The sequence below is a fragment of the Microcaecilia unicolor genome, chromosome 4 (assembly GCF_901765095.1).
Source record: "Microcaecilia unicolor chromosome 4, aMicUni1.1, whole genome shotgun sequence".
Classification (NCBI taxonomy): Eukaryota; Metazoa; Chordata; class Amphibia; order Gymnophiona; family Siphonopidae; genus Microcaecilia; species Microcaecilia unicolor.
This window is the reverse complement of record NC_044034.1, coordinates 338,987,049-339,014,876: the sequence shown is the minus strand read 5'-3', so window position 1 is coordinate 339,014,876 and position 27,828 is coordinate 338,987,049. Positions and strand designations below refer to the sequence as shown.

The 27,828-nt window shown below is 46.9% G+C and overlaps 1 protein-coding gene across 1 annotated transcript; it reads right to left on the bottom strand.

Moving 5' to 3' along the window:
- Positions 1 to 230: 230 nt before the first annotated feature.
- On the bottom strand, positions 231 to 25,087 carry SLC25A6 (solute carrier family 25 member 6). The gene is made up of 4 exons (XM_030202110.1): positions 24,791 to 25,087; positions 17,626 to 18,112; positions 12,751 to 12,891; positions 231 to 764 (listed from the first exon to the last, which is right to left on the bottom strand). The coding sequence occupies exons 1-4, from the start codon at positions 24,896 to 24,898 to the stop codon at positions 607 to 609; spliced, it is 894 nt and encodes a 297-aa protein (XP_030057970.1). The 5' UTR covers positions 24,899 to 25,087; the 3' UTR covers positions 231 to 606.
- Between the last annotated feature and the right edge of the window lie 2,741 nt (positions 25,088 to 27,828).

Sequence of the window (27,828 nt, the reverse complement as noted above, 5' to 3'; positions counted from 1 at the left end):
TGAGGTCTAGTAGGGACAGCCCTGTAAGAGTTTTTACAGAGCACAAAAGGAGTGTTCCACAGACTAGTCCGCTAAGGTGCTGTATTACCATGGACCGCTGAAGCTTTTTCCCTCTCTTTCCATATGAGCGATTGGTATTATGTGACTATCCGCTTAAGGTTGATGGTTTTGTAAGCATTTATGTGGATTGAGGATCAGTGGTGTTGAAAGTCATAGCCACAAGCTCACACTGCTGCCATTTTCAGTTAAGTGGCACAGCAGCAAAACGGTTAGGAGCTACTTACCCACAGTCTAAACAATCATCTAAAGCCAGTGGAAAGTGTTACCCTACGATAAGTGATATACTAATAATTAACACAATACACATTATATACCATTTATTATTTTACAGCACAATCGTCTTAATTAGAACATGATTGCAGAAATGTTCAGATGTATAAAAGAGGCCATGAACAGTGAAATACTTCTGACAACATTATGGTCTGCAACAATGATTTGGCCTTGATAAACTGGAATTTCTTGAAACTTAAGTGGTCCATTATGATACAAGTATTCTACATGATCAGCTAGTGTTTTCAGAGTAGACTAACACTGATGTTTTTTTTTTTAAATAACTTTCTTGAATTCATCATACAACACAAGCACAAAGGCACCACCCATGCCTCTAAGGACATTAGACCAGGCACCCTTGAAAAATGCTCGTCCACCTTCATCTCTCAAAATTTTCCTCCAACAGTCAATTGTTCCAGTGTACATGATCTCCGCTGGGGGGGGGGGGGGGGGGGGGGGGCAGGTAAGAGAAAGAGAAAAGGAAGCATTGGTTTAGATTTCAACAAATGAAGAAATAAGATTTGACATGTCACATTTCTACTAATTTGGGAATTTACCCACAATAAAAAAAAAATGGCAAAAGTGAATGAAGTTATGTATTTATTGCCAGATGTCCATTTCAGATTTTAGGAACAGCAATGAATTATGTTAGAACTAGTGGTGGTGATAAAAATCATTGATTGTGTGGAAATGTGTTAGTTCACCAATGCCAAAGGGTCCACTGCATATAACAAGGATGAAAAAAATGAAAAAGACAAAAAAAAAACAAAAACAATGAATGCTTAATGTTACATTTCACTTTAGTAGCAGTAGGACCATCTGACATGGTCCGTGTTTTAGCGGAACAACCCACCTGCCTCAGGGGGTCACAATCAGACTCTCTACAGCCAAGGGAGGTGTAAAAAAAAAAAAAAAAAAAAGTCAGCACCAAAAGCTCTTATAAGACACAGGAAAGCAAGGAAAAAAAATCCACATTAAAGGCTGCTCTGTTTGATCAGTGCGGATTATTTTTCCCTTGCTTTCCTGTGCTTTACAAACACTTTCTGTTCCAGCATTTTTTGCACCTCCCTTGTCTATAGAGAGGCAGACGGGTTGTCCTGCTGAAACATGGACCATGACGTGTCCTCCTACTGTGACTAAAAGTGTGATTTAGCTACATCTCCTGTGTTGGATCATCTTTTTGGTCAGCCTCTACTTTCCCCTGTTTGTGCTGTCTTTGCGTAGAGGTTCTTCCTGTTTCTTGTGCCTAATGTTAATTTTTTCTGCTCTAGTGTTTCAGGTTCTAGTAATTCAAAGCATCTATTATAACCTTGAAGAATATATTTTCAAGCATATACTTTAAGTAGGGGCTGACGAAGGTCACTGCTAACTCTTGAAACACGTATACTGGTGTATCATGTATTTCTTCCACCTGTGCATTCATACACTGCTACTGGAAATTCTGTTTAACCAAGGACAGCACTTTAAAAATGTCTACGGTAGCAACAAAATTACCACTTAATAGAACCTGTAGCAAATGTTCTTGGTATATATAGCAGGACACAAATCCTTACAGACGGGCGATGTTGCTGATGCAGCTCAGCAATGCAATAAGCTTCTCCAGCTTACATATTTTCTAGAAGCATGTACATTATTTCCTGCCTGCCACAGTCATATAGGAACCACTTGTCTCTTTTTTTTTTTTTAAAACACCGTGTACAATTCCTTGAGAAGGTGGACGGATTTGCGAGGGCTTGTGTCCTGCTGTCCATGGAGAACACTAGTAGGCATATTTTCAAAGCACTTTGGGAGGCTAAGTTCCATAGGTTTCTATGGAACTTTGGGAGGCTAAGTGCTTTGAAAATGAGCCTGTATGTCTTCTCCAAGGACAAAGAGGATGAGCCGGTACATCAAGCTCCATCTCTGGCCGTCTTCAAATCTAAGCTAAAAGCCCACCTTTTTGATGCTGCTTTTAACTCCTAACCCTCGTTCACTTGTTCAGAACCCTTATTTTATCATCCTCACTTTAATATTCCCTTATCTCTTGTTTGTCCTGTTTGTCTGTCCTAATTAGATTGTAAGCTTTGTCGAGCAGGGACTGTCTCTTCATGTTCAAGTGTACAGCGCTGCGTACGTCTAGTAGTGCTATAGAAATGATAAGTAGTAGTAGGATATCAAGTCCACATAGATGGGACTCTAACTACAAGCTGCCTTCAACAGAAAGGAGGAAAAAAAAACCCAACATAAAAGGCACTGCAACCAGCAAGTCAAAAGTTTTGGTGGCAGCTACTACTACTATTTAGCATTTCTATAGCGCTACAAGGCGTACGCAGCGCTGCACAAACATAGAAGAAAGACAGTTCCTGCTCAAAGAGCTTACAATCTAATAGACAAAAAAAAAAGTAAGCAAATCAAATCATTAATATGTACAGGAAGGAGGAGAGGAGGGTAGGTGGAGGCAAGTGGTTACGAGTCAAAAGCAATGTTAAAGAGGTGGGCTTTCAGTCTAGATTTAAAGGTGGCCAAGGACGGGGCAAGACGTAGGGGCTCAGGAAGTTTATTCCAGGCGTAGGGTGCAGCCAGACAGAAGGCACGAAGTCTGGAGTTGGCAGTAGTGGAGAAGGGAACAGATAAGAAGGATTTATCCATGGAGCGGAGTGCACGGGAAGGGGTGTAGGGAAGGACGAGTGTGGAGAGATACTGGGGAGCAGCAGAGTGAGTACATTTATAGGTTAGTAGAAGAAGTTTGAACAGGATGCAAAAACGGATAGGGAGCCAGTGAAAGGTCTTGAGGAGAGGGGTAGTACGAGTAAAGCGACACTGGCGGAAGACGAGACGGGAACAAAGCTTGGAAAAGGACAAAAATGGGCCGGGGGACAGAATCTGATTCTAATCCCCAAATGTTCTTAAGGCAGATTGGTCAAGCCTATTATTGCTTCAGAGACCCCTTTCCAGACAGTAGTGACATGTGAATGTATGGATGGACTGATGTCCCTGATGTAGCTTTGCAAATTTCCTCCATGGAGGCTGAATTAAACTTGCTTGGGCATATGTGAAGGAATGCAGTCTGCTACCCAATTAAAGCAAGTTTGCTAATGGTAATTCCAGGTTTGTTGAAAGTCACTGTGAGGTCACAGTAAAATCAAATAACTATGATTAAAAGATAGACCCTGTTGTCAAATGGGACAACAGAGACATGTAAAAATTGGTATTAACTAGTAACACAGGGGAAAAAAGGCCATCTTAAGGTGGCCAAAAACAAAGTACTAACGAGTACACTGAAGAACTGAGAACAGAAAACATGCACACAAATGGAATTCACTTTGATCAGACATGCTAGGTCAGCTCTGTAGAAAAACAGACAAGTGGTCCCATGTTACACTGGCAGGCAAGCTTCTCAAAAGCTTCCAGAAAATGTGTAAGCTGAAAAAGTTTTATTTTCCTGTACTAGGCTCCATCAGTGACATCATCCATCTGCAAAGAGAAGCTGTCTTACTCGATAATTTTCTTTTTTTTAGACAAGGTCACTATTCTGAACCAACAGCTGTTATCCCTCCCCACCAGCAGATGGAGATAGATAAAACGAAATTCAACCAGTAACATCACCAGTTATAATTTGTGGTGCTCTCTGGAACAATCCAGTATGCATCTGCCCAAGCAGAAGAATTCTTTCTATAACGCACCCAGCCCCATCAACCACTGTAGAAGCAATAAGCAAGCGAGCAAAACACCAGAGTGGCACTCGCTACCCTTTAAAATACCAGGGAACAGCCATATCACCATAACCCTGTATGACTGCCAATTAGAATCAGAATATACCCAGAACTCTGGGGCCAAGGTCTTCCAAGAGCGGGATTTCAGAACAGTGACGCTGACTAAAGAAAACAAAATTATCAGGCAAGACACAATTGCTCTTTTCTTAGCGCCAGCTTACACTGTTCTGAACCAGCAGGAATGGGTAGGGGAAGACAAGCCCCCCCCTCCCCCCGAAAGACCACTCTGACACAGTTCACACAGACTCTGGCCAGAACATCCAACATCCCGGTTACAAAAGATCCAGAGGGACTCCCCTCAATAGATTCACTAGACTGTCTCACCAGGCCAGACTGAGCATGGCCTTGGGAGGAAGTAGAAGACTTAAGGTCCTGAGAGGGCGGAGCCCACTGGGACTGCTGTAGAGAGTGTATGACAGCTCTTGCCCAAGACACCACCCTCCAGAGTCACCGCCATGGAGCTGCAAGTAGTTCCAGACCGTGGGCTGCAGAAGCTTGTACAACTGGCGACTCTGCGCACGCTCCTCCAGGAGAAACACCATCCCCTGGCATGTGTCAAAATGAACTCCCAGGTACTCCAGAACCTGGAGATGGACATGGATGGCTCAGAGTTTCCTGTGGACTCAGAGTCCGAAAAGACCTCGTAATCCTCCCCATGGGAATCAGCAACTCAAGCACCCTTCCTTTGGTCCTATGCCGCTTCGAACCAAAACCAGGGCCCCACTAGGGGGGGACCACACCCGACTGCAACTGCTGTCAGACCAGCTGTGCCAAGCTCTTGAGCCAAAAAGCTCCAGGGCCCCCAAGTGGCTCTATCAAGACCCCCCCCCCCCCCCCCCCCACGAACCCGAGGGAGGAAGGTAGGTAGGGCCCCCCCAGGCCATTTCAAAGTCGGAAACAACCCATTGCACAGTGTGAGGACAGAACTGGCAGCTGTGCTGAGTTGCTGGTTCCTGCATAAAAAGCAGCGCTTCCTGGAGGGCATCCCTAGCCATAAGTCAGACAGGTGTGGGCCTGAAATGCTGCCCGAACCTGCCTCAAACTGGGGATCCAGATGCTGATCCATCCCATGCTGTCTGGGGGTGCAAATTAAAGGAATTGAGGTAGTGGATTTCCCTGTTCAGGGCTGTTCTGCCTTTTTTCTTTCCTCTTAGTGACAGAAGCAAAAAAGCCTTATTCCCTAAAACAGGAAAAAAAAAAGGCCACCCAGGGGGATTTAAGCACCTAGGAAAACTGCAGATGGATCATGTGGGGGACGCAGCCAAACAGGGCGAACGGGAAAGAATGGTGGGTGGATGGGGACCCATACCCTTCAGGCGAGATCCCCTGGGACCAAGCTAAAGCCTCACCCAGAGTAGTGCAACTGGGGGCTGCAGAACTCCCAGGTACAATCCTGAGACTGACTTGGGAGCGGCCGTTAGGCTTGACCACTATGTGTGGCCACAGCCAGCAGTGCAGGGAGCTAGGCCAGGGACAGAGCGCCACACAAGGGAATGCTCTTCCTCCTTTGGGGAGGATCCTCCAAGTTGGAGTCCAAAGGAGACTGGAAGGTAGAGAAAAATACTGAATTGTTCCAGAGAGCACCACAGATTGCTTCCATCTGATGATAGGAAAGGATAACACCAGCTGGTTCAAAGCAATGTAAGCTAGTACTACTACTACTTAACATTCCTAAAGCTGACACTAAGAAACTTGATACCCTGCTTGTCCTTGGAGAAAGACTAAAAACAAAATTAGAGCAAGAAGTCATTCTGAATGATATATACAGGATTAATGCAAAACAAGGCATCAACTGATCAGAACATTAAATGTTTCTTTAAAAGGGAAGTAACATTGCAGATATGGTTATGTTAATTCAATACTCTGCTTGAAGGTCACATCTTATGAGGAGTGGCCTATGGTCCTGGGGAACTGAGTTCGATTCCCACTTCAGGCAAGTCACTTAACCCTCCATTGCCCCAGGTACAAATAAGTACCTGTATATAATATGTAAGCCGCATTGAGCCTGCCATGAGTGGGAAAGCGCGGGGTACAAATGTAACAAAAAAGCGAATGCTACATACCTGTAGAAGGTATTCTCCGAGGACAGCAGGCTGATTGTTCTCACTGATGGGTGACGTCCACGGCAGCCCCTCCAATCGGAAACTTCACTAGCAAAGTCCTTTGCTAGCCCTCGCGCGCCCGCGCGCACCGCGCATGCGCGGCCGTCTTCCCGCCCGAAACCGGCTCGAGCCGGCCAGTCCAGTATGTAGCAAGACAATACACTTCAAGGGAAGACTCAACTCCAAAGGGGAGGCGGGCGGGTTTGTGAGAACAATCAGCCTGCTGTCCTCGGAGAATACCTTCTACAGGTATGTAGCATTCGCTTTCTCCGAGGACAAGCAGGCTGCTTGTTCTCACTGATGGGGTATCCCTAGCCCCCAGGCTCACTCAAAACAACAACATTGGTCAATTGGGCCTCGCAACGGCGAGGACATAACTGAGATTGACCTAAAAAATTTACCAACTAACTGAGAGTGTAGCCTGGAACAGAACAAACAGGGCCCTCGGGGGGTGGAGTTGGATCCTAAAGCCCAAACAGGTTCTGAAGAACTGACTGCCCGAACCGACTGTCACGTCGGGTATCCTGCTGCAGACAGTAATGAGATGTGAATGTGTGGACAGATGACCACGTCGCAGCTTTGCAAATTTCCTCCATGGTGGCTGACTTCAAGTGGGCTACCGACGCTGCCATGGCTCTAACATTATGAGCCGTGACATGACCCTCAAGAGCCAGCCCAGCCTGGGCGTAAGTGAAGGAAATGCAATCTGCTAGCCAATTGGATATGGTGCGTTTCCCTACAGCCACTCCCCTCTTGTTGGGATCAAAAGAAACAAACAATTGGGCGGACTGTCTGTGGGGCTGTGTCCGCTCCAGATAGAAGGCCAATGCTCTCTTGCAGTCCAATGTGTGCAGCTGACGTTCAGCAGGGCAGGAATGAGGACGGGGAAAGAATGTTGGCAAGACAATTGACTGGTTCAGATGGAACTCCGACACAACCTTTGGCAGAAACTTAGGGTGAGTGCGGAGGACTACTCTGTTGTGATGAAATTTGGTGTAAGGGGCCTGGGCTACCAGGGCCTGAAGCTCACTGACTCTACGAGCCGAGGTAACTGCCACCAAGAAAATGACCTTCCAGGTCAAGTACTTCGGATGGCAGGAATTCAGTGGCTCGAAAGGAGGTTTCATCAGCTGGGTGAGAACGACATTGAGATCCCATGACACTGTAGGAGGCTTGACAGGGGGCTTTGACAAAAGCAAACCTCTCATGAAGCGAACAACTAAAGGCTGTCCTGAGATCGGCTTACCTTCCACTTGGTAATGGTATGCACTGATTGCACTAAGGTGAACCCTTACGGAGTTGGTCTTCAGACCAGACTCCGACAAGTGGAGAAGGTATTCAAGCAGGGTCTGTGTAGGACAAGAGCGAGGATCTAGGGCCTTGCTGTCACACCAGACGGCAAACCTCCTCCAATGAAAGAAGTAACTTCTCTTAGTGGAGTCTTTCCTGGAAGCAAGCAAGATGCGGGAGACACCCTCTGGCAGACCCAAAGAGGCAAAGTCTACGCCCTCAACATCCAGGCCGTGAGAGCCAGGGACTGGAGGTTGGGATGCAGCAGAGCCCCTTCGTCCTGCGTGATGAGGGTCGGAAAACACTCCAATCTCCACGGTTCTTCGGAGGATAACTCCAGAAGAAGAGGGAACCAGATCTGACGCGGCCAAAAGGGAGCAATCAGAATCATGGTGCCTCGGTCTTGCTTGAGTTTCAACAAAGTCTTCCCCACCAGAGGAATGGGAGGATAAGCATACAGCAGACCTTCCCCCCAATCCAGGAGGAAGGCATCCGACGCCAGTCTGCCGTGGGCCTGAAGCCTGGAACAGAACTGAGGGACCTTGTGGTTCACTTGAGATGCGAAGAGATCTACCAGGGGGGTGCCCCACGCCCGGAAGATCTGTCGCACCACACGGGAATTGAGCGACCACTCGTGAGGTTGCATAATCCTGCTCAACCTGTCGGCCAGACTGTTGTTTACGCCTGCCAGATATGTGGCTTGGAGCACCATGCCTTGACGGCGAGCCCAGAGCCACATGCTGACGGCTTCCTGACACAGGGGGCGAGATCCGGTGCCCCCCTGCTTGTTGACATAGTACATGGCAACCTGATTGTCTGTCTGAATTTGGATAATTTGGTGGGACAGCCGATCTCTGAAAGCCTTCAGAGCGTTCCAGATCGCTCTTGAGTTGCGAGCGATTGATCTGGATTGATCTGTAGATCGCTTTCTTGGAGGGACCACCTTCCTTGGGTGTGAAGCCCATCGACATGAGCTCCCCATCCCAGGAGAGACGCATCCGTGGTCAGCACTTTTTGAGGCTGAGGAATTTGGAAGGGACGTCCCAGAGTCAAATTGGAGCAAATCGTCCACCAATACAGGGATTCGAGAAAACTCGTGGACAGGTGGATCACGTCCTCTAGACCCCCGGCGGCCTGATACCACTGGGAGGCTAGGGTCCATTGAGCAGATCTCATGTGAAGGCGGGCCATGGGAGTCACATGAACTGTGGAGGCCATGTGGCCCAGCAATCTCAACATCTGCCGAGCTGTGATCTGCTGGGACGCTCGCACCCGCGAGACGAGGGACAACAAGTTGTTGGCCCTCGCCTCTGGGAGATAGGCGCGAGCCGTCCGAGAATCCAGCAGGGCTCCGATGAATTCGAGTTTCTGCACTGGGAGAAGATGGGACTTTGGGTAATTTATCACAAACCCCAGTAGCTCCAGGAGGCGAATAGTCATCTGCATGGACTGCAGGGCTCCTGCCTCGGATGTGTTCTTCACCAGCCAATCGTCGAGATATGGGAACACGTGCACCCCCAGCCTGCGAAGCGCCGCTGCTACCACAGCTAGGCACTTTGTGAACACCCTGGGCGCAGAGGCGAGCCCAAAGGGTAGCACACAGTACTGGAAGTGGCGTGCGCCCAGCTGAAATCGCAGATACTGTCTGTGAGCTGGCAGTATCGGGATGTGTGTGTAGGCATCCTTCAAGTCCAGAGAGCATAGCCAATCGTTTTGCTGAATCATGGGGAGAAGGGTGCCCAGGGAAAGCATCCTGAACTTTTCTTTTACGAGATATTTGTTCAGGGCCCTTAGGTCTAGGATGGGACGCATCCCCCCTGTTTTCTTTTCCACAAGGAAGTACCTGGAATAGAACCCCAGCCCTTCTTGCCCGGATGGCACGGGCTCGACCGCATTGGCGCTGAGAAGGGCGGAGAGTTCCTCTGCAAGTACCTGCTTGTGCTGGAAGCTGTAGGACTGAGCTCCCGGTGGACAATTTGGAGGTTGAGAGGCCAAATTGAGGGTGTATCCTTGCCGGACTATTTGGAGAACCCACTGATCGGAGGTTATAAGAGGCCACCTTTGGTGAAAAGCTTTCAACCTCCCTCCGACAGGCAGGTCGCCCGGCACTGACACTTGGATGTCGGCTATGCTCTGCTGGAGCCAGTCAAAAGCTCGCCCCTTGCTTTTGCTGGGGAGCCGCGGGGCCTTGCTGATTCGCACGCTGCTGACGAGAGCGAGCGCGCTGGGGCTTAGCCTGGGCCGCAGGCTGTCGGGAAGGAGGATTGTACCTACGCTTGCCAGAAGTATAGGGAACAGTCTTCCTTCCCCCGAAAAATCGTCTACCTGTAGAGGTAGAAGCTGAAGGCTGCCGGCGGGCGAACTTGTCGAATGCGGTGTCCCGCTGGTGGAGAGACTCTACCACCTGCTCGACTTTTTCGCCAAAAATGTTATCCGCACGGCAAGGCAAGTCCGTAATCCGCTGCTGGACTCTATTCTCCAGGTCGGCGGCACGCAGCCATGAGAGCCTGCGCATCACCACACCTTGAGCAGCGGCCCTGGACGCAACATCAAAAGTGTCATAAACTCCTCTGGCCAGGAATTTTCTGCACGCCTTCAGCTGCCTGACCACCTCCTGAAAAGGCTTGGCTTGCTCAGGGGGAAGAGCATCAACCAAGCCCGCCAACTGCCGCACATTATTCCGCATGTGTATGCTCGTGTAGAGCTGGTAAGACTGGATCTTGGACACGAGCATAGAGGAATGGTAGGCCTTCCTCCCAAAGGAGTCTAAGGTTCTAGCGTCCTTGCCCGGGGGCGCCGAAGCATGTTCCCTAGAACTCTTAGCCTTCTTTAGGGCCAAATCCACAACTCCAGAGTCATGAGGCAACTGAGTGCGCATCAGCTCTGGGTCCCCATGGATCCGGTACTGGGACTCGATCTTCTTGGGAATGTGGGGATTAGTTAATGGTTTGGTCCAGTTCGCAAGCAATGTCTTCTTCAGGACATGGTGCAAGGGAACAGTGGACGCTTCCTTAGGTGGAGAAGGATAGTCCAGGAGCTCAAACATTTCAGCCCTGGGCTCGTCCTCCACAACCACCGGGAAGGGGATGGCCGTAGACATCTCCCGGACAAAGGAGGCAAAAGACAGACTCTCGGGAGGAGAAAGCTGTCTCTCAGGAGAGGGAGTGGGATCAGACGGAAGACCCCCAGACTCCTCGTCAGAGAAATATCTGGGATCTTCCTCTTCCTCCCACGAGGCCTCACCCTCGGTGTCAGACACAAGTTCACGGACCTGTGTCTGCAACCTCGCCCTGCTCGACTCCGTGGAACCCTGTCCACGATGGGGGCGTCGAGAGGTAGACTCCCTCGCCCGCATCGGCGAAGCTCCCTCCGCCGACGTAGTCGGGGAGCCTTCCTGGGAGGTGGCCGCGGTCGGTACCGCACGCGGTACCGACGTCGGGGACCTCAACCTGGGCGATGGGCCAGCCGGCGCCACGCTCGACGGTACCGGTGGCGCAAGCACCGCCGGTACCGGAGGGGTAGGGCGCAACAGCTCTCCCAGAATCTCTGGGAGAACGGCCCGGAGGCTCTCGTTTAGAGCGGCTGCAGAGAAAGGCTGAGAGGTCGATGCAGGCGTCGACGTCAGTACCTGTTCCGGGCGTGGAGGCTGTTCCGGGCTGTCCAGAGCGGAGCGCATCGACACCTCCTGAACAGAGGGTGAGCGGTCCTCTCGGTGCCGATGCCTGCTGGGTGCCGAATCCCTCGGCGACCCAGAGCTCTCGGTGCCGACACGGGGAGGAGACCGGTGTCGATGCTTCTTCGATTTCTTCCGAAGCATGTCACCGGAGCTCCCCGGCACCGACGAGGAGGACGTCGAATCCACCCGTCGCTTCCTCGGGGCCGAGACTGAAGAAGGTCGATCTCGGGGGGGCTGTACCGCAGGAGCCCTCAGGGTAGGCGGAGACCCACCCGAGGGCTCACCGCCACCAGCAGGGGAATGGACAGCCCTCACCTGCACTCCACCCGATGCACCACCGTCCGACGACATCAGCAGACGAGGTCCTGGTACCACCGACGTCGATGCAGCTATCCGATGTCTCGGCGCCGATGCAGAGGCCCGATGCCTCGATGCACTCGATGCAGGGGCGGCCGAGGAAGATGGTCTGGACGCTGACGACGTCGATGCACTCGAAGATCCCGGTGCCGATGCCGACGAAGAGCCCGAGAACAACACGTTCCACTGGGCTAGTCTCGCTACCTGAGTCCGCCTTTGAAGCAGGGAACACAGACTGCAGTTCTGAGGGCGGTGCTCGGCCCCCAGACACTGAAGACACGACGAGTGTCGATCAGTGAGCGAGATAACCCGGGCGCACTGGGTGCACTTCTTGAAGCCGCTGGAAGGCTTCGATGTCATGGGCGGAAAAATCACGCCGGCGAAATCAAAAGCCGAAATGGCGAAATTCGAAGCACCAAATTTAGAGGGAGAAAAAATCTCGACCGAGGCCGAAAAAAGGCCTACCCCGACGACGAAAGAAAACTTACCGGGGCAAAAAAGCTGGAAGTACGGGGAGGATTTACACGAAACCCGGCGGGGGGTTTCCGGAGCACTTCCCGACAGGACAAAGCTTTCCCGAAGGAAAAAAACACGTTCAAACAAATTGGACGCGCGAGGTCGACTTTCCGGGGCTCGACACGGCGAAAACACGACCGTACCGAGTGCGGACAAAAGAAGACTGGCCGGCTCGAGCCGGTTTCGGGCGGGAAGACGGCCGCGCATGCGCGGTGCGCGCGGGCGCGCGAGGGCTAGCAAAGGACTTTGCTAGTGAAGTTTCCGATTGGAGGGGCTGCCGTGGACGTCACCCATCAGTGAGAACAAGCAGCCTGCTTGTCCTCGGAGAAATAAAAAATACCTTCAGGGGCATTTTCAATAGAACGTCTAAATCAGAATTCGGACATTTTACAAAAATGGCCAAATTCTGAACAGGAAAGGAGGTCATTTTCGAAAAAGACAGACGTCTATATCTTTTGTGTTCGAAAATGCTATGGACGTCTTGCAATTTGGACGTCATTTTTTTTTGGTCCATTTTCGAACAAAATACGTCCAAATGCAAGACGTCCAAAACAGAGGAGGAGTGGCTTAATGGTTAGTGCAGCGGACTTTGATCCTGGCAACATGGGTTCAATTCCCACTGCTGCTCCTTGTGACGTTTTTCTCTTTTGAAAAATCAGCCTACTTGTGTAACAAGTTCCGGTGTAAATCAGCGATCTCCACACTAGTGTAAAGTTCTGAAGCTTACCTCCTTTACGGCCAGACTGCATCATCATACGACGTCTCACTGTATCAAAAGGGTAGGAAATCACACCTGCCACAGCAGTCACCGTCTGCGCAATCATCCAGCTAACAAAAATGTGAGTATTTCTAGGATCCGGAAGCATACCTGTTAAATAATATAAACATTGAGCGACAGTGGTTATTTCATATAAGGTAATTCAATAATGTAATACTTACCATTTGTGATCACCATATCTATTCACAAAACCCAAATTAAAACTGTAATACTAGTCTAACGCAAACGCACAAAAGCCAACAAATGCAGTTAACCTGCCACAGTAACAAGAACTTGGCACTCCAACAACAGATACAACATGACAGGAAGCAGGTGAAAGCTTGGCGCTTCAACCAGGCCTTTAATGGAAGAACTAACTAACTTGTTAATCTCACTCACATAAACAAAGAGATAACATTTTCTATGACCTCAAGTACAACTTTCTTTAGTCACCTTATTTTCTAATTCCTCTTACCCATCTATATGTTCCATTATTGCTTATACCCTTCACTGTCAATTAAAATGTTCTATTACGTACTGTGTTTGCATTGTAAGTAGTATACTATGCCATGCTTTGTATTATTTGAATATTTTAACTGCTGTAATTGCCTATTGGGTCATTCCATGCCAAGTGGTCTAAACCTGCCCACCATCATGTCTCCAGTTTTGTTTAAATTTGATCTGTTGCGCGAGTCAGGTGTTAAACGAAGTTTCCCAAAATTTGAGGTCTCTAACTGCAATAGTTGCAGATCTAGACCCCCTTTTCTGAAAGGTTGTCAGTCCATGAGCGCGTGACATTTACCAAAATGCCATTTTTGGGGTCTAATAAAATCCAAACACATTTATAAGAATGGCTAAAAAATTCAAATCCTGTACAGTTTTTGATGCTAATTCCGATGAAATACATTTTAACATTATGGATGCAAAATCCAGTCAAACAAGTTGACTCAAAGTGTGCATCAAAATTGGTCGCGACTCATCGGAACATATTTGGACCAATGTTCAGACTGCAACAACTTCCATGCAAACAAAGATACGGACTTGACATTTTGAACAAGCATTATGCTTGTGCTGGACATAATACTGCCAGATTTGCAACTAACCAGCATCTATAACCACCCTGCAGGATCTCTTCAAAGTTGGCACTGTCAGCGCAAATGGTAAAATGTACCAAAGTTCAAAGCCAATTATTAAAAAAAAAAAAAAAAAAAAAAAAAAGAGTCTGCCTGAATCAGCTTATGAACAGTATCATCTGAAAAGAGTTATCAATAGAAATCAAACAAAATAAAACATGGAAAAGAAAATAAGATGATACCTTTTTTGTTGGACATAACTTAATACATTTCTTGATTAGCTTTCGAAGGTTGCCCTTCTTCGTCAGATCGTAAATAAGCAAATGTGCTAGCTGACAGTGTATATAAGTGAAAACCTTCAAGCATTACTATGACAGTAAAATAGATACCATTGGAGATTCTACATGGAATGTTGCTACTATTGGAGATTCTACATGGAATGTTGCTATTCCACTAGCAACATTCCATGTAGAAGGCTGCGCAGGCTTCTGTTTCTGTGAGTCTGACATCCTGCACGTACGTGCAGGACGTCAGACTCACAGAAGCAGAAGCCTGCGCGGCCACATTGGTGATCCGCAAGGGCCGACTTCTACATGGAATGTTGCTAGTGGAATAGCAACATTCCATGTAGAATCTATAGAAATCAAACAAAATAAAACATGGAAAAGAAAATAAGATGATACCTTTTTTTATTGGACATAATACATTTCTTGATTAGCTTTCGAAGGTTGCCCTTCTTCGTCAGATCGGAAATAAGCAAATGTGCTAGCTGACAGTGTATATAAGTGAAAACATTCAAGCATTACTATGACAGTCTGACAGGATGGGGGTGGGTAGGAAGTATGCATGGGGACATCAAAGCATATCATTGATATTCTAACAGAATGGGTGTGGATAGGTGAGGGGAGGGTGATCAACAGAGACATACAGCTTTATGGTTTATAATGGGCTAGGAACCCCAGATCCTTGTTAAGTTCTTTCTGTTGGGTGTTAAAATATTCAATCATTCTGACTTCAAAGGTCTTACGTTCTTGTATGGTTTTAAAGTTACCTTTCAGGATTCTCACTGTGAAGTCACTGGTACAGTGTCCTGGTCCTGTAAAATGTTGACCAACAGGCGTGGGAACCCTACTGGCACCAGTATTATTTTGAATATTTTAGACTATCATAGTAATGCTTGAATGTATTCACTTATATACACTGTCAGCTAGCACATTTGCTTATTTCCGATCTGAGGAAGAAGGGCGACCTTCGAAAGCTAATCAAGAAATGTATTAAGTTATGTCCAATAAAAAAAGGTATCATCTTATTTTCTTTTCCATGTTTTATTTTGTTTGATTTCTATTGATAACTTTAAGAGTGGACTAACACGGCTACCACACTCCTCTATCTGAAAAGAGAAAATTGTGCTCTACAAGACTGATATGTTTTTGTTTTGCAATGCTAAAACTAGTTATTTCTTTCTCTATAAAATCAACAATTGAAAAGGTAAGACGAAACTGCTGCTCTACTTTTTTATGCAGCTTGTGGAGAGCCAAGCTGCCCTGAACAGGGACCACCGTCTTCTTGACCACCACTATGACCAGCGCATCCACCTTAGGGTACACCCAGCACCTCTCCACCTCCTTGGGGGCAAAAGTACAAATGCTCCAGGACCCTGGCCCCCTTGAGAGCACCCATCAGGTGAGTCCCATTCCGCCATCTCATGGAGAGGGAAATACTTTGGGGGGGGGGGGTCCACCGAGACCCTCCAACAGGGGATTCCCCCTGAGAAGGAACCTTGAACATCACTAGAGCTTTAGTAACCTCATCAATAATATGGGAACACGTCTCACCTGAAGAGGCAAACCATGTGGGAACACTTCTTCCTCCTCCTCCTTTGGGGGAGGAACCTCAAGTCCAAAGGAGACTGGGTGTCCAAGAGCTCCTTCTGAGGCTCTAGGATCACAGTAGGGGCGCTGTGTATCTGTTAATGGTTTATTTATTACTATATCTGTTGTGTTGATATAAATGCAAACTTTTTTTTTTTTCATAAAAATAATTGAAAAGGAAAACGCAAGGGGAGGAGGGGCAGCAAGTGTTAAAATCCACTTCTATTACTGTTAGATCCAACACCTAGCAGTATTCCCTTTGATGCACTGGAGCATTCGCAAGTGCTCCCTAATGAAAAATGCACGAAAGCAGAGTGAGTAGCGGTCTGGAAACCAGGGGAGAGCCCAGTTCAAATTTAGCTCGTTATAAATCATGAGCAAGTTACTAAGGGGTCCTTTTACTAAGGTGCGCTGAAAAATGGCCTGCGGAAGTGCAGACGCGTGTTTTCGGCGCGCGCAGAATTATTATTCCGCGCACCTACAAAGAATACCTTTTTAAATATTTTTTTGCTGAAAATGGACGTGCGGCAAAATGAAAATCGCTGCGCGTCCATTTGGGGTCAGAGACCCTACCACCAGCCATTGAATTAGCGGTAAGTTCTCACGCGGTAACGACCTACGTGTGTCAAATGCCACTTGAGGCATGTAGCTGACGTACGCCAGAAATTAAAAAAATATTTTTCAGACACAAGCCAAAATTGAAATTACCGTGAGGACCATGCGGTAACCGGGCAGTAACTCCAATTTAGCGCATTTAGGCGCCTATGCGGCTTAGTAAAAGGGCCCCTCAATCTTCCATTGCCTCAGGTACAAACAGCGCCAATACCTTTGGTAAATAAGAAAAAATAAAATACATAATAAAGTAGGCTGGATCAGTGCCGAGTATAATTTGCTTACTATATTTTGGTTTACTAAAATTCCTATTCCTTTTTTTTCTTCCTGAAAGCATTACCACAGTGGGTGAAATATATATATTTTCCTAAATTTTATGCAGTCAACTCATCTTAGTAACTACCGTATTTTTCGGACTATAAGACGCACCGGACCATAAGACGCACCTAGGTTTTAGAGGAGGGAAATAGGAAAAAAAAAAAAAAAAATTCGGACTATAAGACACACTTTTTCCCTCCTCTAAAACCTAGGTGCTCCGGTGCGTCTTGTCCGAATCCCTCCCTCCGAGTTCGGGATCGCCCTCCCTAGGGTTACCTCCCCTCCCCCCGGCCCTGTCACGACCTCTCCCCTTACTCACGCAATCTTCCCTGGTGGTCTAGTGATGTCGGGGCAGGAAAGAGCCCCCTCTTTCCTGCCCAGCGCGCTGCTCTCCATCCTCCTGTATGCTGCCTGTGACGGTCTCGGCGAGATTCAAAATGGTCGCCGAGAATTGAAGTCTCACGAGGCCACTTCAATTCTCGGCGGCCATTTTGAATCTCGCCGAGACCGTCACAGGCAGCATACAGGAGGATGGAGAGCAGCGCGCTGGGCAGGAAAGAGGGGGCTCTTTCCTGTCCCGACGTCACTAGACCACCAGGGAAGAACGCGTGAGTAAGGGGAGAGGTCGTGACAGGGCCGGAAGGAGGGGAGGTAACCCTAGGGAGGGCGATCCCAAACTCGGAGGGAGGGCGGGTGGCCTGCTAAACTCTACCTTTGGACTATAAGACGCACCCCCCATTTTCCTCCCAAATTTTTGGGGGGAAAGTGCGTCTTATAGTCCGAAAAATACTGTAGATGTATTGGGATTAAAATTTTACAGTAGTTACATAAGGAGCTATCCTTCATTGACAAAAGGGTTTTCTCCTCCTATTTGATGTTTACAGCAAAACTATTTAAGATAAATCTAGTGTGTTCTACATTTCAGTACCCAAGGACAATTCGGGGAAGATCTCATTATCAATTTTACTTACCCTTTGCTGTATCATAGACTCCAAAATAGGCGGCTCTGTAGATGATAATCCCCTGCACCGAGACATTGAAGCCCTGATATAAGCCTCGCAGGCCATCTGATTTTGTGATTTTCACAAGACAGTCGCCCAAACCGGAAAATTCTCTGTCCGCACCAGCTTTCCCAACATCAGCTGCCAAACGGGTTCTGGCAAAGTCCAAGGGGTAGACGAAACAAAGAGAGGTGGCCCCTGCTGCACCTCCAGAAGCCAAATTACCAGCAAAATACCTCCAGAACTGGGTGTGCTTGTCCACTCCTCCCAAGAAAATCTGCTTGTACTTATCCTTGAAGGCAAAGTTGAGGGCTTGTGTGGGAAAATATCTAATCACATTTGCCAAGTTACCACGCCAGAAAGACAGCATTCCTTGCTCCTTAGGGATGCGAACCACACAGTCGATAATACCTTTGTATTGTTTATCAGCAGTAATTTGTTTACTCGCATGCTGCACCTATGACAAAAGATTTAGAGCTTTGTAAATTTACCGTAAAATGACAAACTAAAATTACAAGTACACAGAACACAAGCAGATTAGTATTAGGGGCCAAACAGGCATTCAATAAGTGAATATAAGTGTGCTTTCTTCCAGTGGTATGAGCTATTAAATGCAGTTTAAAATTAGTGTAAAATATATGCTATTTGTGAATTTTCCATCCTAACACAAGAGACACATTCACATCTTTGAAACCAATATGGTTTAAGTTTTCTATAAATCAGCAGGTGTTTTACAGTTAGAACAATCAATCTTAAAAATTGAAGAGATATTAATAAATTTCACCTTGATTTCCTTTGAGTCCTGCTAGGCAAGTCCAGAACAATAGGTTGTGTCCTCCTACCAGCAGATGGAGACAGATACACTGAACATTTGATTTAAGGGCTGTTGAAGCCTGGAAACCTTCAGTATGCTACTACCAAAGCAGAACAGATACTAAATACTACTACACATCAAATCTGTACCCCAAAGGGAACCTCTGCAGCATCTATCCTCAATCAATATTTAAATAACCATGTACAAAATCCCAGGGAGAGAGCAGGAAAAGCTGAAAAGATATTCCTGACATTGTAGTCTTTCCAGGGCAGGCCCTGGACTGTTTAGCAGAACTCAAGGAAAGAACATTAAGAGGAATGAATACATTTGACCTTCCTTTTCATCCGGCTAGACCAGTCCATACCAATAGGCTGTACAAGAGCAATACTGAACTGAGAAAAGACAAGGCCCCTTCATCTCTCATTATAACAATCTTGTAGTGGTTCAAAAGAATGCAACAAGGACCACACCACCATCTTTCAAATGCTACCTAGGGTGACTGTCCAGGAGATCACCTGAGCACAAGTAGAATGAACACTCGGATTAGCCATGACAAGTTCCATAAATGATAATTCCTCAATTGCAGCTTTAATCCAACACACTACGGAGGGCTTAGAGGCAGCCAGCCCTTTGCGTGGCCCCCCTGAAATAAAAAAAAGCCTGGCCATTTGAAATGAGGAGTTGGTAACTTCTAGATAATGCAACAGCACCTTGTGGACATCCAAATCTATGGAGTTAAGAACGGAGATAGTATCTTTGAATCAGACAGTCTACTTTCAGCAAGACAGCGCAGTGAGGAGAAAGACTACCATCATCTGAAAAGGACGTGTAAGGACCCAAGACAGACAGGACCTGCAACTCTGACACTGTCTGGCAGAAAAAACAGCTACTAGAATACACAACCTTCTGGCCAGCTTTCTTCATTGGATCAAACAGCAGAACCATTAAGGCACTGAGCACCAGGCTAAGACCCTACTGCAGCAGGCAAGTCCAGAGAAAGGGCTGAATATGCTTCACACCGAGGGGCATAATCGAACACGAATGCCCATCTCCATGGGCGTCTATCTCCAAGGACGGGTCCGCGAAGGGGCGGGCCAGACCGTATTTTTGAAAAAGATGGGCTTCCATCTTTCGTTTCGATAATACGGTTGGTGCCGGGCAAATGCATCAGATTTGGGCGGATTTGAGCTGGGCGGTATCGGCTTTCAGCGATAATGGAAACCGAAGGCGCCCAGCTCAAAAACGAACAAATCCAAGGCATTTGGTCGTGGGAGGGGCCAGGATTCTTAGTGCACTGGTCCCCCTCACATGCCAGGACACCAACCGGGCACCCTAGGGGGCACTTGTAACAATTAAAAAAAATTAATATACCTCCCAAGTCCATAGCTCCCTTACCTTGGGTGCTGAGCCCCCCCAAATCTCCCCAGAACTCTACACCATTACCATAGCACTTATGGCTGAAGGGGGGGCACCTAGATGTGGGTACAGTGGGTTTTGGGGGCGGTTTGGAGGGCTCCCATTTACCAGCACAAGTGTAACAGGCAGGGGGGATGGGCCTGGGTCCACCTGCCTGAAGTCCATTGCACCCACTAACAACTGCTCCAGGGACCTGCATACTGCTGTCATGGAGCTGGGTATGACATTTGAGGCTGGCATAAAAAAGTTTTTTAAGTTCTTTTTTTTTTTTGGTGGGAGGGGGTTAGAGATCACTGGGGGAGTCAGGGGAGGTCATCCCCGATTCCCTCCGGTGGTCATCTGGGCAGTTGGGGCACTTTTTGGGGACTTGTTCGTGAAAAAAAAAGTGTCCAGAAAAAGTGACCCAAATTCTCGCTTCTGGCGCCCTTCTTTTTTCCATTATCGATTGAGCGCGCCGATCTCTCCTCGGCCAATAAACACTCCCCAATCCCGCCTTCACCACGCCTCTGACACGCCCCCGTCAACTTTGTTCGTTCCCACGACAGACTGCAGTTGGAAGCACCCAAAATCGGCTTTCGATTATACCGATTTGGGCGCCCATCTCCTGATTTGGGTCAAAATATGGGCGTCTTTCTCTTTTGAAAATAAGCCTGACTGTGTAGTATCCACCTGCATCACCAGGTGAAAAAAAAATTCATGCACCTTGCCCCAGAAACACCAAAAAGTTGCATCCTGAATTTGCTTAGGGCTAAATCTTGCTCCAGGCTACTATACAGAAAAACTACTCCACACACCCCCCTGCTTGCCAAGGAGAAACCTTATGCTCTGAGCACCAGAACTCAAAGACCCAGAACATACTGTCTCCGAGCCATCAGCAGTATAGAAATGATCAAAACCTAGAAGCTTGTGTTCCATAGATGACATCTCTCAAGAACCAGGTCATAAGCTAGAAGCAATACAGGTCCTTCATTATGTCTGGGCCCTGATTCAGAATCCTGTTCCCAAGGCTACAAGTTGGTGGGGGGGAGGGGAGGGGAACAACCACAAGCGCATGCATAAGATGTGTACCCTGAACAAGACGAGTCTGGAGCCACCAGGATCGGAGGGGGAGGGGGGTTTGGGGGGCCCGGACATATGCCGGACCTCCAGCCCCCTGTTGCTGGGGGGGGAGGGGGCTAGCTAGCATGCAAATGCATGTTGGACAGGGCTCACTATTCCTCCCCAATGGTATGCAAACCCTAACGCCAGCTCAGAGCTGGCGTAGGGTTTGCGGCAGCCAGCAAGCCAATCTTTGGTGCACTGGTCACTGATCATTGGGGATGAATACTTTTAGCATGCATTTGCATGCTACTTGCATTCAGAGCCCACGAGCCCGTTGTTTCACGCGCTCAGGGGCTCTGATCATGGGGCAGTAGCAAACGCAGGTGCTAGTATGGCGCTAACAGCCTCTAGCACCTGCGTTTGATTCTGATCATCAGCCCATGAATGTTGAGCACCTGATTCTCATAACATGATGTCTGTTTTGGTGGCCCTTTACTAGGTGAAAACATCTATGCACGAATACAGGGAGTGCCTATAGCCAGCCCATCCAAATGACAATTTAAAATGTAGAACAAATTAGTACTCTAACCAATGAAACTGATACTTCCTCTGTGTACATCCGTATGCTGCACAAGCTGGTACGTTTGACAATATAAGTGATTATCAAATAAACATGCTACCAACAATAAAGAATGACAACGTGGATGCGGCAGCTCATAGGTTTGTTTGCTTTGTTTTGGGTGTACAGGGATGATGGCTACGCGGGAAAGGCAGGGCTGAGCCAGCTTCAACTTTGACATCATGTTGTCTCCTGTTCTCCTCGATTCCCTCCTTCCTGGATAATAACTATCCAAATTTATCCCCTCTCTCTATTCCCTCCACCCACACATCAACTTCCACTATCCCCCCTGCTCACTGACACCAGCGTGTAGACTTCCCCTCTCCCAGCCACAACAAACTTTAGTGTAATGAGCTAAGCAGGGTGCACTCTTTTGTTGTGACTGCCGCTACCTCTTTAATCATGCAGGAACTCCCCACTAGAGAATGACATGGGGATGGGGACAAACTTTGTCCCCGTGTCACTTTCTACTTTGAAGCATGTTAATGAACTGGCTGTTATTTATGTTTGATTGATGCAGACAATATTTTTATTTTTTGGAAAAACAAACATGCTGGCCACAACTAGCAAAATTTGCATGGGGGATCCTGTATATCCTGCTACCAGCACATCTTCTATTGCGGGAAGGACTGTGGAAGACAGGAGAGCTAGACTGAATCCTGAGATTGTTGATGACTTCTTATTCATTCACAGATTAAAAAATAACAGTGCTTCACAGGGCATATTTCTCCCCTCTAGGGCATACAGAACGGGTCGTAGTTTGTACCCCTGGACATTTTAACAGGGTGGATTAGGATTCCTTGGGGTAGTAGAAATCAGCTATTGTTGGGATTGGAAGGGTAGAGGGTGGTGTTGGTGGAAGGGTTTATTATAGCTGCTCATTGTTATTGTTTTCTATTTGTAATTCATACACTATAGTTGCACAGCATATTGTTCCTTTTTTTATTTTAATAAAAAAGATGTAAATATACAGTCATAAGTGTTCGAGGCTTCTGCAGATGAGAACAGAGCCCACAGGGATGGGGTGGGAACACGGACAGAACCTGTGGAGATTGAGACAGAACCCACAGGGACAGGGCGGTGACAAATTTTATTCCCATGTCAATCTCTAGTTCCCACGCTAATCTAATCTGTCAATTTCTGCCAGATCCCGCACCCACTGGAGGAAAACAGTGTGTCAAAGGGGGTGGAACCCAGCAGGGAAGAACCAAGGAAGTTCTATTGAGAACAGAGACAACACAACTTCAAAAAGCTGAAGCCAATTAGGTTAATCACCCTTTCCCTCTCCTCTGTGCAGCTTTCATCCCAGTTCACACAAAACAAGGAAACCTCATCATAACCTGTTCCTTAGCTGGACTCTAGTATTACCATATTGAAAATGTGACCATACCGTGAGTTAAACGATTAATTGGCTTTCTTGAAAAGGATATTATAGCCTTTGGATGCATGACTAGAGACAAAAACATAGACATATATGCAATTATCACAATTCCTCATGTACAATCATAAAACAACCTTTTAGGGTTAATAGTGTTCACAATGAGCACCTTTTATTATCGACCAGTTAGAAGAGTTTTCAGTTTTGGCACAGTATAAAGTCATCACAAGAACAAAATACAAGAAAACCAATGGACTGCATTAGGGGTTTATAGCCCATTTAGTTATGTTTAAACAAAAGATTTGCACGAACCAAATACTTTTATTTTGACTTATAAAGCCACTTGGCCCTGAAACATGCTCAAAACAGAATAATTCATTTGTGTATCTAAAATGTAAACTTCTACAAAACAGATGAAGATGTGATTCCATGTGCCCCAATGAAAGGAGTGTTTAATTTTACTTCCATTTAATTTCAATATATTCCATCTTCCCAAGACAGTTACAACAGTTAACATGAACCTCCATCAGGAAACAGAATATATCTCACTGAAATTTGGTGTCGAAAAATGAGCACAAAATACAGAGTTTATAAGTGCTATTTCTAGCAACTACAATAATTTTTAAGCTTCAACTTTTATTTCATGATATTTATATCTACATATGGGAAGCTTTCAATTAAATTAAAAAGCTGTGAAATATGTAAAACAAAAAAACAGCTGTTCCAGTTAGGCTCCTTTTAAGGCACTGCCTATCCAACTGGAACAGCTTTTGACCTTTTACAGATGGCCCACTCAGAGACAGTCCGTTATTTCTAATAACCTTTTACTATTGTTTTCAATTTTATTATTTTGGGTGAACTAAAACAGTGGCACTCTCCGCATACTGGCTTCAGCTGATAAAATTGTTTAGATAGGCTCATACCATCTCCTGTTCTCAATCTAACTTCCTTGGGAAGAACTGACCTTGTCAGCGTGGGGAGCTCCCTGCAAGACGAAAGAGGCAGAGGCAGTGAAAACCAGAACAGGACTCTGTTTTTAAGGTAGCCCTCTGAGGATCCGTGAGATCCAGTAAAATCTTCAATAACCAGATTTCAATTATCTTAGCATTCGATCCGCTGAATCCGTCCTTTACCTTCTTCCGACAATGCCCAATTACTCCTCATGCACTCACTGACAGAAAGAGGGCCATTTTGCAAGAAGCTGCCGATTGCAATATCAAATATGCATGCAAATTAAGTAAAGTTCATAGAAGCCAACTTTTCAAAATGATTGGGGGGGGGGGGGGGGGCGCTAAACCCAAAGAAAATGACCCCTCCTTCGACACAGTCCAGAAATGTGCTCAATATTAGAGCTGCTCATCATCATGCATCATCCATAGAGGTGGCTCCTATGCGTAGCCTCCATGCAATCAGCAGCTCTAACGCGCGGCTTTCTGCATCGACCCTGCTCTCTTATACAATTGTAGCCACAGTTAGCGCGTCGCAGTGACCACCAACCTAATCACCGTTCTCTCCGTCTCTCTAATCCCAGGCAGGTAGGCAGACTCTAGGACACAGCACGTCACGTGACTCCATCAGTACCACCACAGCGGCCAGCACTCGCTTAGGAGGTAAATACGACAAGAGTAACATCCCCACTATCTCCCTTTAACTATTGCATAAGAGAACTGTTAGCCCAAACTGCATCCTCCTCCTCCTCCTCCACGAGCACCACCGCAGCGTGGGAAAAAGAAAAAGGAACGCGCACCATTATTTGCGCGCACGCGCCGGTAGCCGCAGCTACAGCAATTAGCCGACTCGTGCGCCGCACTTTCCCATCCCAGAATAGAAACCGCGCAGAGAGAGAGAGAGAGAAATAGTCGCCTACCTGCAGCAGCAGCTTCACTCTCTCGATAGGAGCCACAGCGGTTTTGGAGATAGCTGCGGCAACGCCGCCAGCCAGAAAATCTTTGGCAAAGGAGACGGCCTGATCCATAGCTTATTATGGGTCCTTTTATTGTGCCTCCGTTAATATGTAGGAAGAAAACAGGCCACCACCTAGAAGAACCGACTTGCCCTTCACAGACCCTGGATGGAGGAGAAAAGCCCTCTTCGCTAAGAATGCAATACCATCAGCGCATGAGCTAAGAAAGAATCCGTCGAGAGCCCCGCCCTCTGCGACCCGCTTGCCTTTCCTATTGGTGAAACTGGGAGGTGCAGGAGGAGGCCAAGCCACCTGCCGGCAGGGGAGGGGCGGGGCGAAAGTGCAGCTCGAAGCCAGCTGCCAGCCAGGGGGGATTTTAGTTCAGTTAGTTAAGTTTCGTGCGCAGGGGCCCACAGAGCGGGTACAGTTGGTCCGTTCCGCTAGTCTCACACGTTGGCGTCATCCCATCTTTGTCCTGTTTCCCTGTTGCTGAATTGGCCATACAGTTTTCTAAGATTGATTGCAAATCTGGGGCAGAAATAGGAGCTGTCAGCTGCAGAGGGAAGGAGGGAGGACACTGGCCAAGGGAGGAATACAGGGATGGAGGGGGAATTTCTTAGGATGAGGTGCAAGATAAGGAATGCAGGGTTAGTGTTGGCCCTTTGGTCAAATATATATGCTGCTATCTCAGCACCAAGGCTTATTAATAGCCCTTAGTTATTCCATGACCCTCCTTATAGTAGGTGGCGGCCCTACCATTAGGCCAACTGAGGCTGGGACCTCAGGTGCCACTCTCCATGGAGCATCTTTTTCAGGTACATCAGAAGGAGAAAACCTGTGAGGGAATCTGTAGGACTATTAAATCATGAAGGCACAAGGGGGAACTCAGGGAGGACAGTGTACCTGAATGTAACACACTGAAAAGGTGTGATCAAAACCCCAAATAAATAAAGGCCAAAGCGGAGAGACTGAATGACTTCTTTGCTTCAGTCTTTACAGAAGAGGTGGTGAATCGCCTGGACTGGATGGTATACCCCAGGGTACTGAAAGAACTCAAAACATGAAATTGCTGATCTGCTGTTAGTAATCTTTAACCTGTTGTTAAAATTATCCTTAGTACCTGAAGATTAGAGGGTGGCAAGTGTAACACTGATTTTTAAAAATGGTTCCGGGGCGATCTGGGAAATTACAGATTGGTAAGCCTGATTTTTAACAAAAATCAGACCATGGTCTTCATGCAGGCTGCCGCCGTTCCTCATAGAACATCCTCAGCTCGTTGAGGATTTGCCTGTGTGTGTGTGTGTGTGTGTGTATATATATATATATATTTTTATTTTTATTTTATAGCTCTCAGCTCCTGCTACACATCTCTGCGCAGGCCTGTGAGGGTGGTCTTGGTGGCAGCCGCTTCTGGGGGTGTGGGGGGGGGCTCCTCTCTCCTGTGGGGACACGTACCTCCTTATGCTTCTCAACATCCCCCTGCTAGGTGTGGCACTGTCGTGGGCACCTCCAAGGAGCCATAGTCCATGACCACCTCCTCCCACACCCTGTCAGCTGCAGATTGGTCATGCGTCAGCTGGAGGATGACCTTTATGTTTAAAAGGTTTGCAATTGATATCAACACATCGTACATGGTTTGCATAGGTATGCAGCTGGATCTAGGAAAGCTGGGACAGGGAGAGCTGGGGGTTACCTGGGGGACATCTCTGATCTGTAGTACCAATGAGATGACATAGCAGAGAACCCTGGAGCCACTGATGTAATATCTGTTTGTCCACTGAGAGGGTGCATACTTACTATTTTAAAGGGGAAGCACCCTTTATTAGGTATGTGTCCCTTTTGTATTATCTTTTATTTGCATATTATTTATTATTTTTTATTTGTATATTTTTTTTATCTGTAAACCTTTATATGTTTTTATTTATTTACTGCACTTGTATCCCACATTTTCCCACCTATTTGCAGGCTCAATGTGGCTTACATAGATCTGTTATGGCATCGCCATAACAGAGAAGAAATACAATTGGTGTTACAAAGGGATAGAAAAAGACAAGAGGATCAGGTTATGCAGCTATACAGTGAGACATTCTGAATAAAGGAGTGTAAGGGTTGTGTTCTAGTCATTATGGGTTCTCGTGGTAGGCTTTGTTAAAGAGATAGGTTTTCAGAAGCTATTTAGTTCGTTGATCGTTTTCAAATGAGCTGGTAGTGAATTCCACATCGTGCTCATGTAGGAGAAGCTGGACGCATGTGTTAGTTTGTACTTGACCCCCTTGCAGTTGGGGAAGTGTAGGTTGAGAAAGGTGCGGGAGGATCGTTTAGCATTTCTGGGTGGAAGGTCCATGAGATCTAGCATGTAGGTTGGGGCGTCTCCATGAATGATTTTATGAACAATCGTGCAGATCTTGAACGTGGTACGTTCTTTCAGTGGGAGCCAGTGTAGGTTCTTTGTTAGGGGTTTTGCACTTTCATATTTTGTTTTTCCAAATATGAGTCTGGCTGCAGTATTCTGGGCTGTCTGGAGTTTCTTGATGGTCTGTTCTTTACAGCCGGTGTAGAGTGAGTTGCAGTAGTCCAGGTGGCTTATTACCAGGGATTGTATCAGGTTTGGAAAGATGGCTCTTGGGAAGAAAGGTTTTATTCTTTTGAGTTTCCACATGGAGTGGAACATCTTCTTCGTTGTATTCTTCACATGGTTTTCAAGTGTGAGATTTCGGTCAATGGTGACTCCCAGAATTTTCAGATTGTTTGAGATGGGGAGGGAGAAGTTAGGGGTGGTTAAGGTGGTGAATTTATTTGTATTGTATTGTGTTGTGATGTGAGTATAAGACATTGTGTTTTTTCTGCATTGAGTTTTAGCTGGAATGCATCCGCCCAGGAGTGTATGATTTGGAAGCTTTGGTTGATTTCGTTGGTAATTTCCTTGAGGTCTTGTTTGAATGGGATGTAGATCGTGACATCATCTGCATATATGTATGGGTTAAGGTTTTGATTGTCTAATA

Excerpts from the sequence above, each read along its gene's own strand:
- SLC25A6 (XM_030202110.1), bottom strand. The coding sequence starts at position 24,898 with ATGGATCAGGCCGTCTCCTTTGCCAAAGATTTTCTGGCTGGCGGCGTT. Across the intron at positions 18,113-24,790 it reads GAGTGAAGCTGCTGCTGCAG|GTGCAGCATGCGAGTAAACA; the intron begins GTAGGCGACTAT and ends CTTTTGTCATAG. Across the intron at positions 765-12,750 it reads GCAGTCTGGCCGTAAAGGAG|CGGAGATCATGTACACTGGA; the intron begins GTAAGCTTCAGA and ends CCCCCCCCCCAG.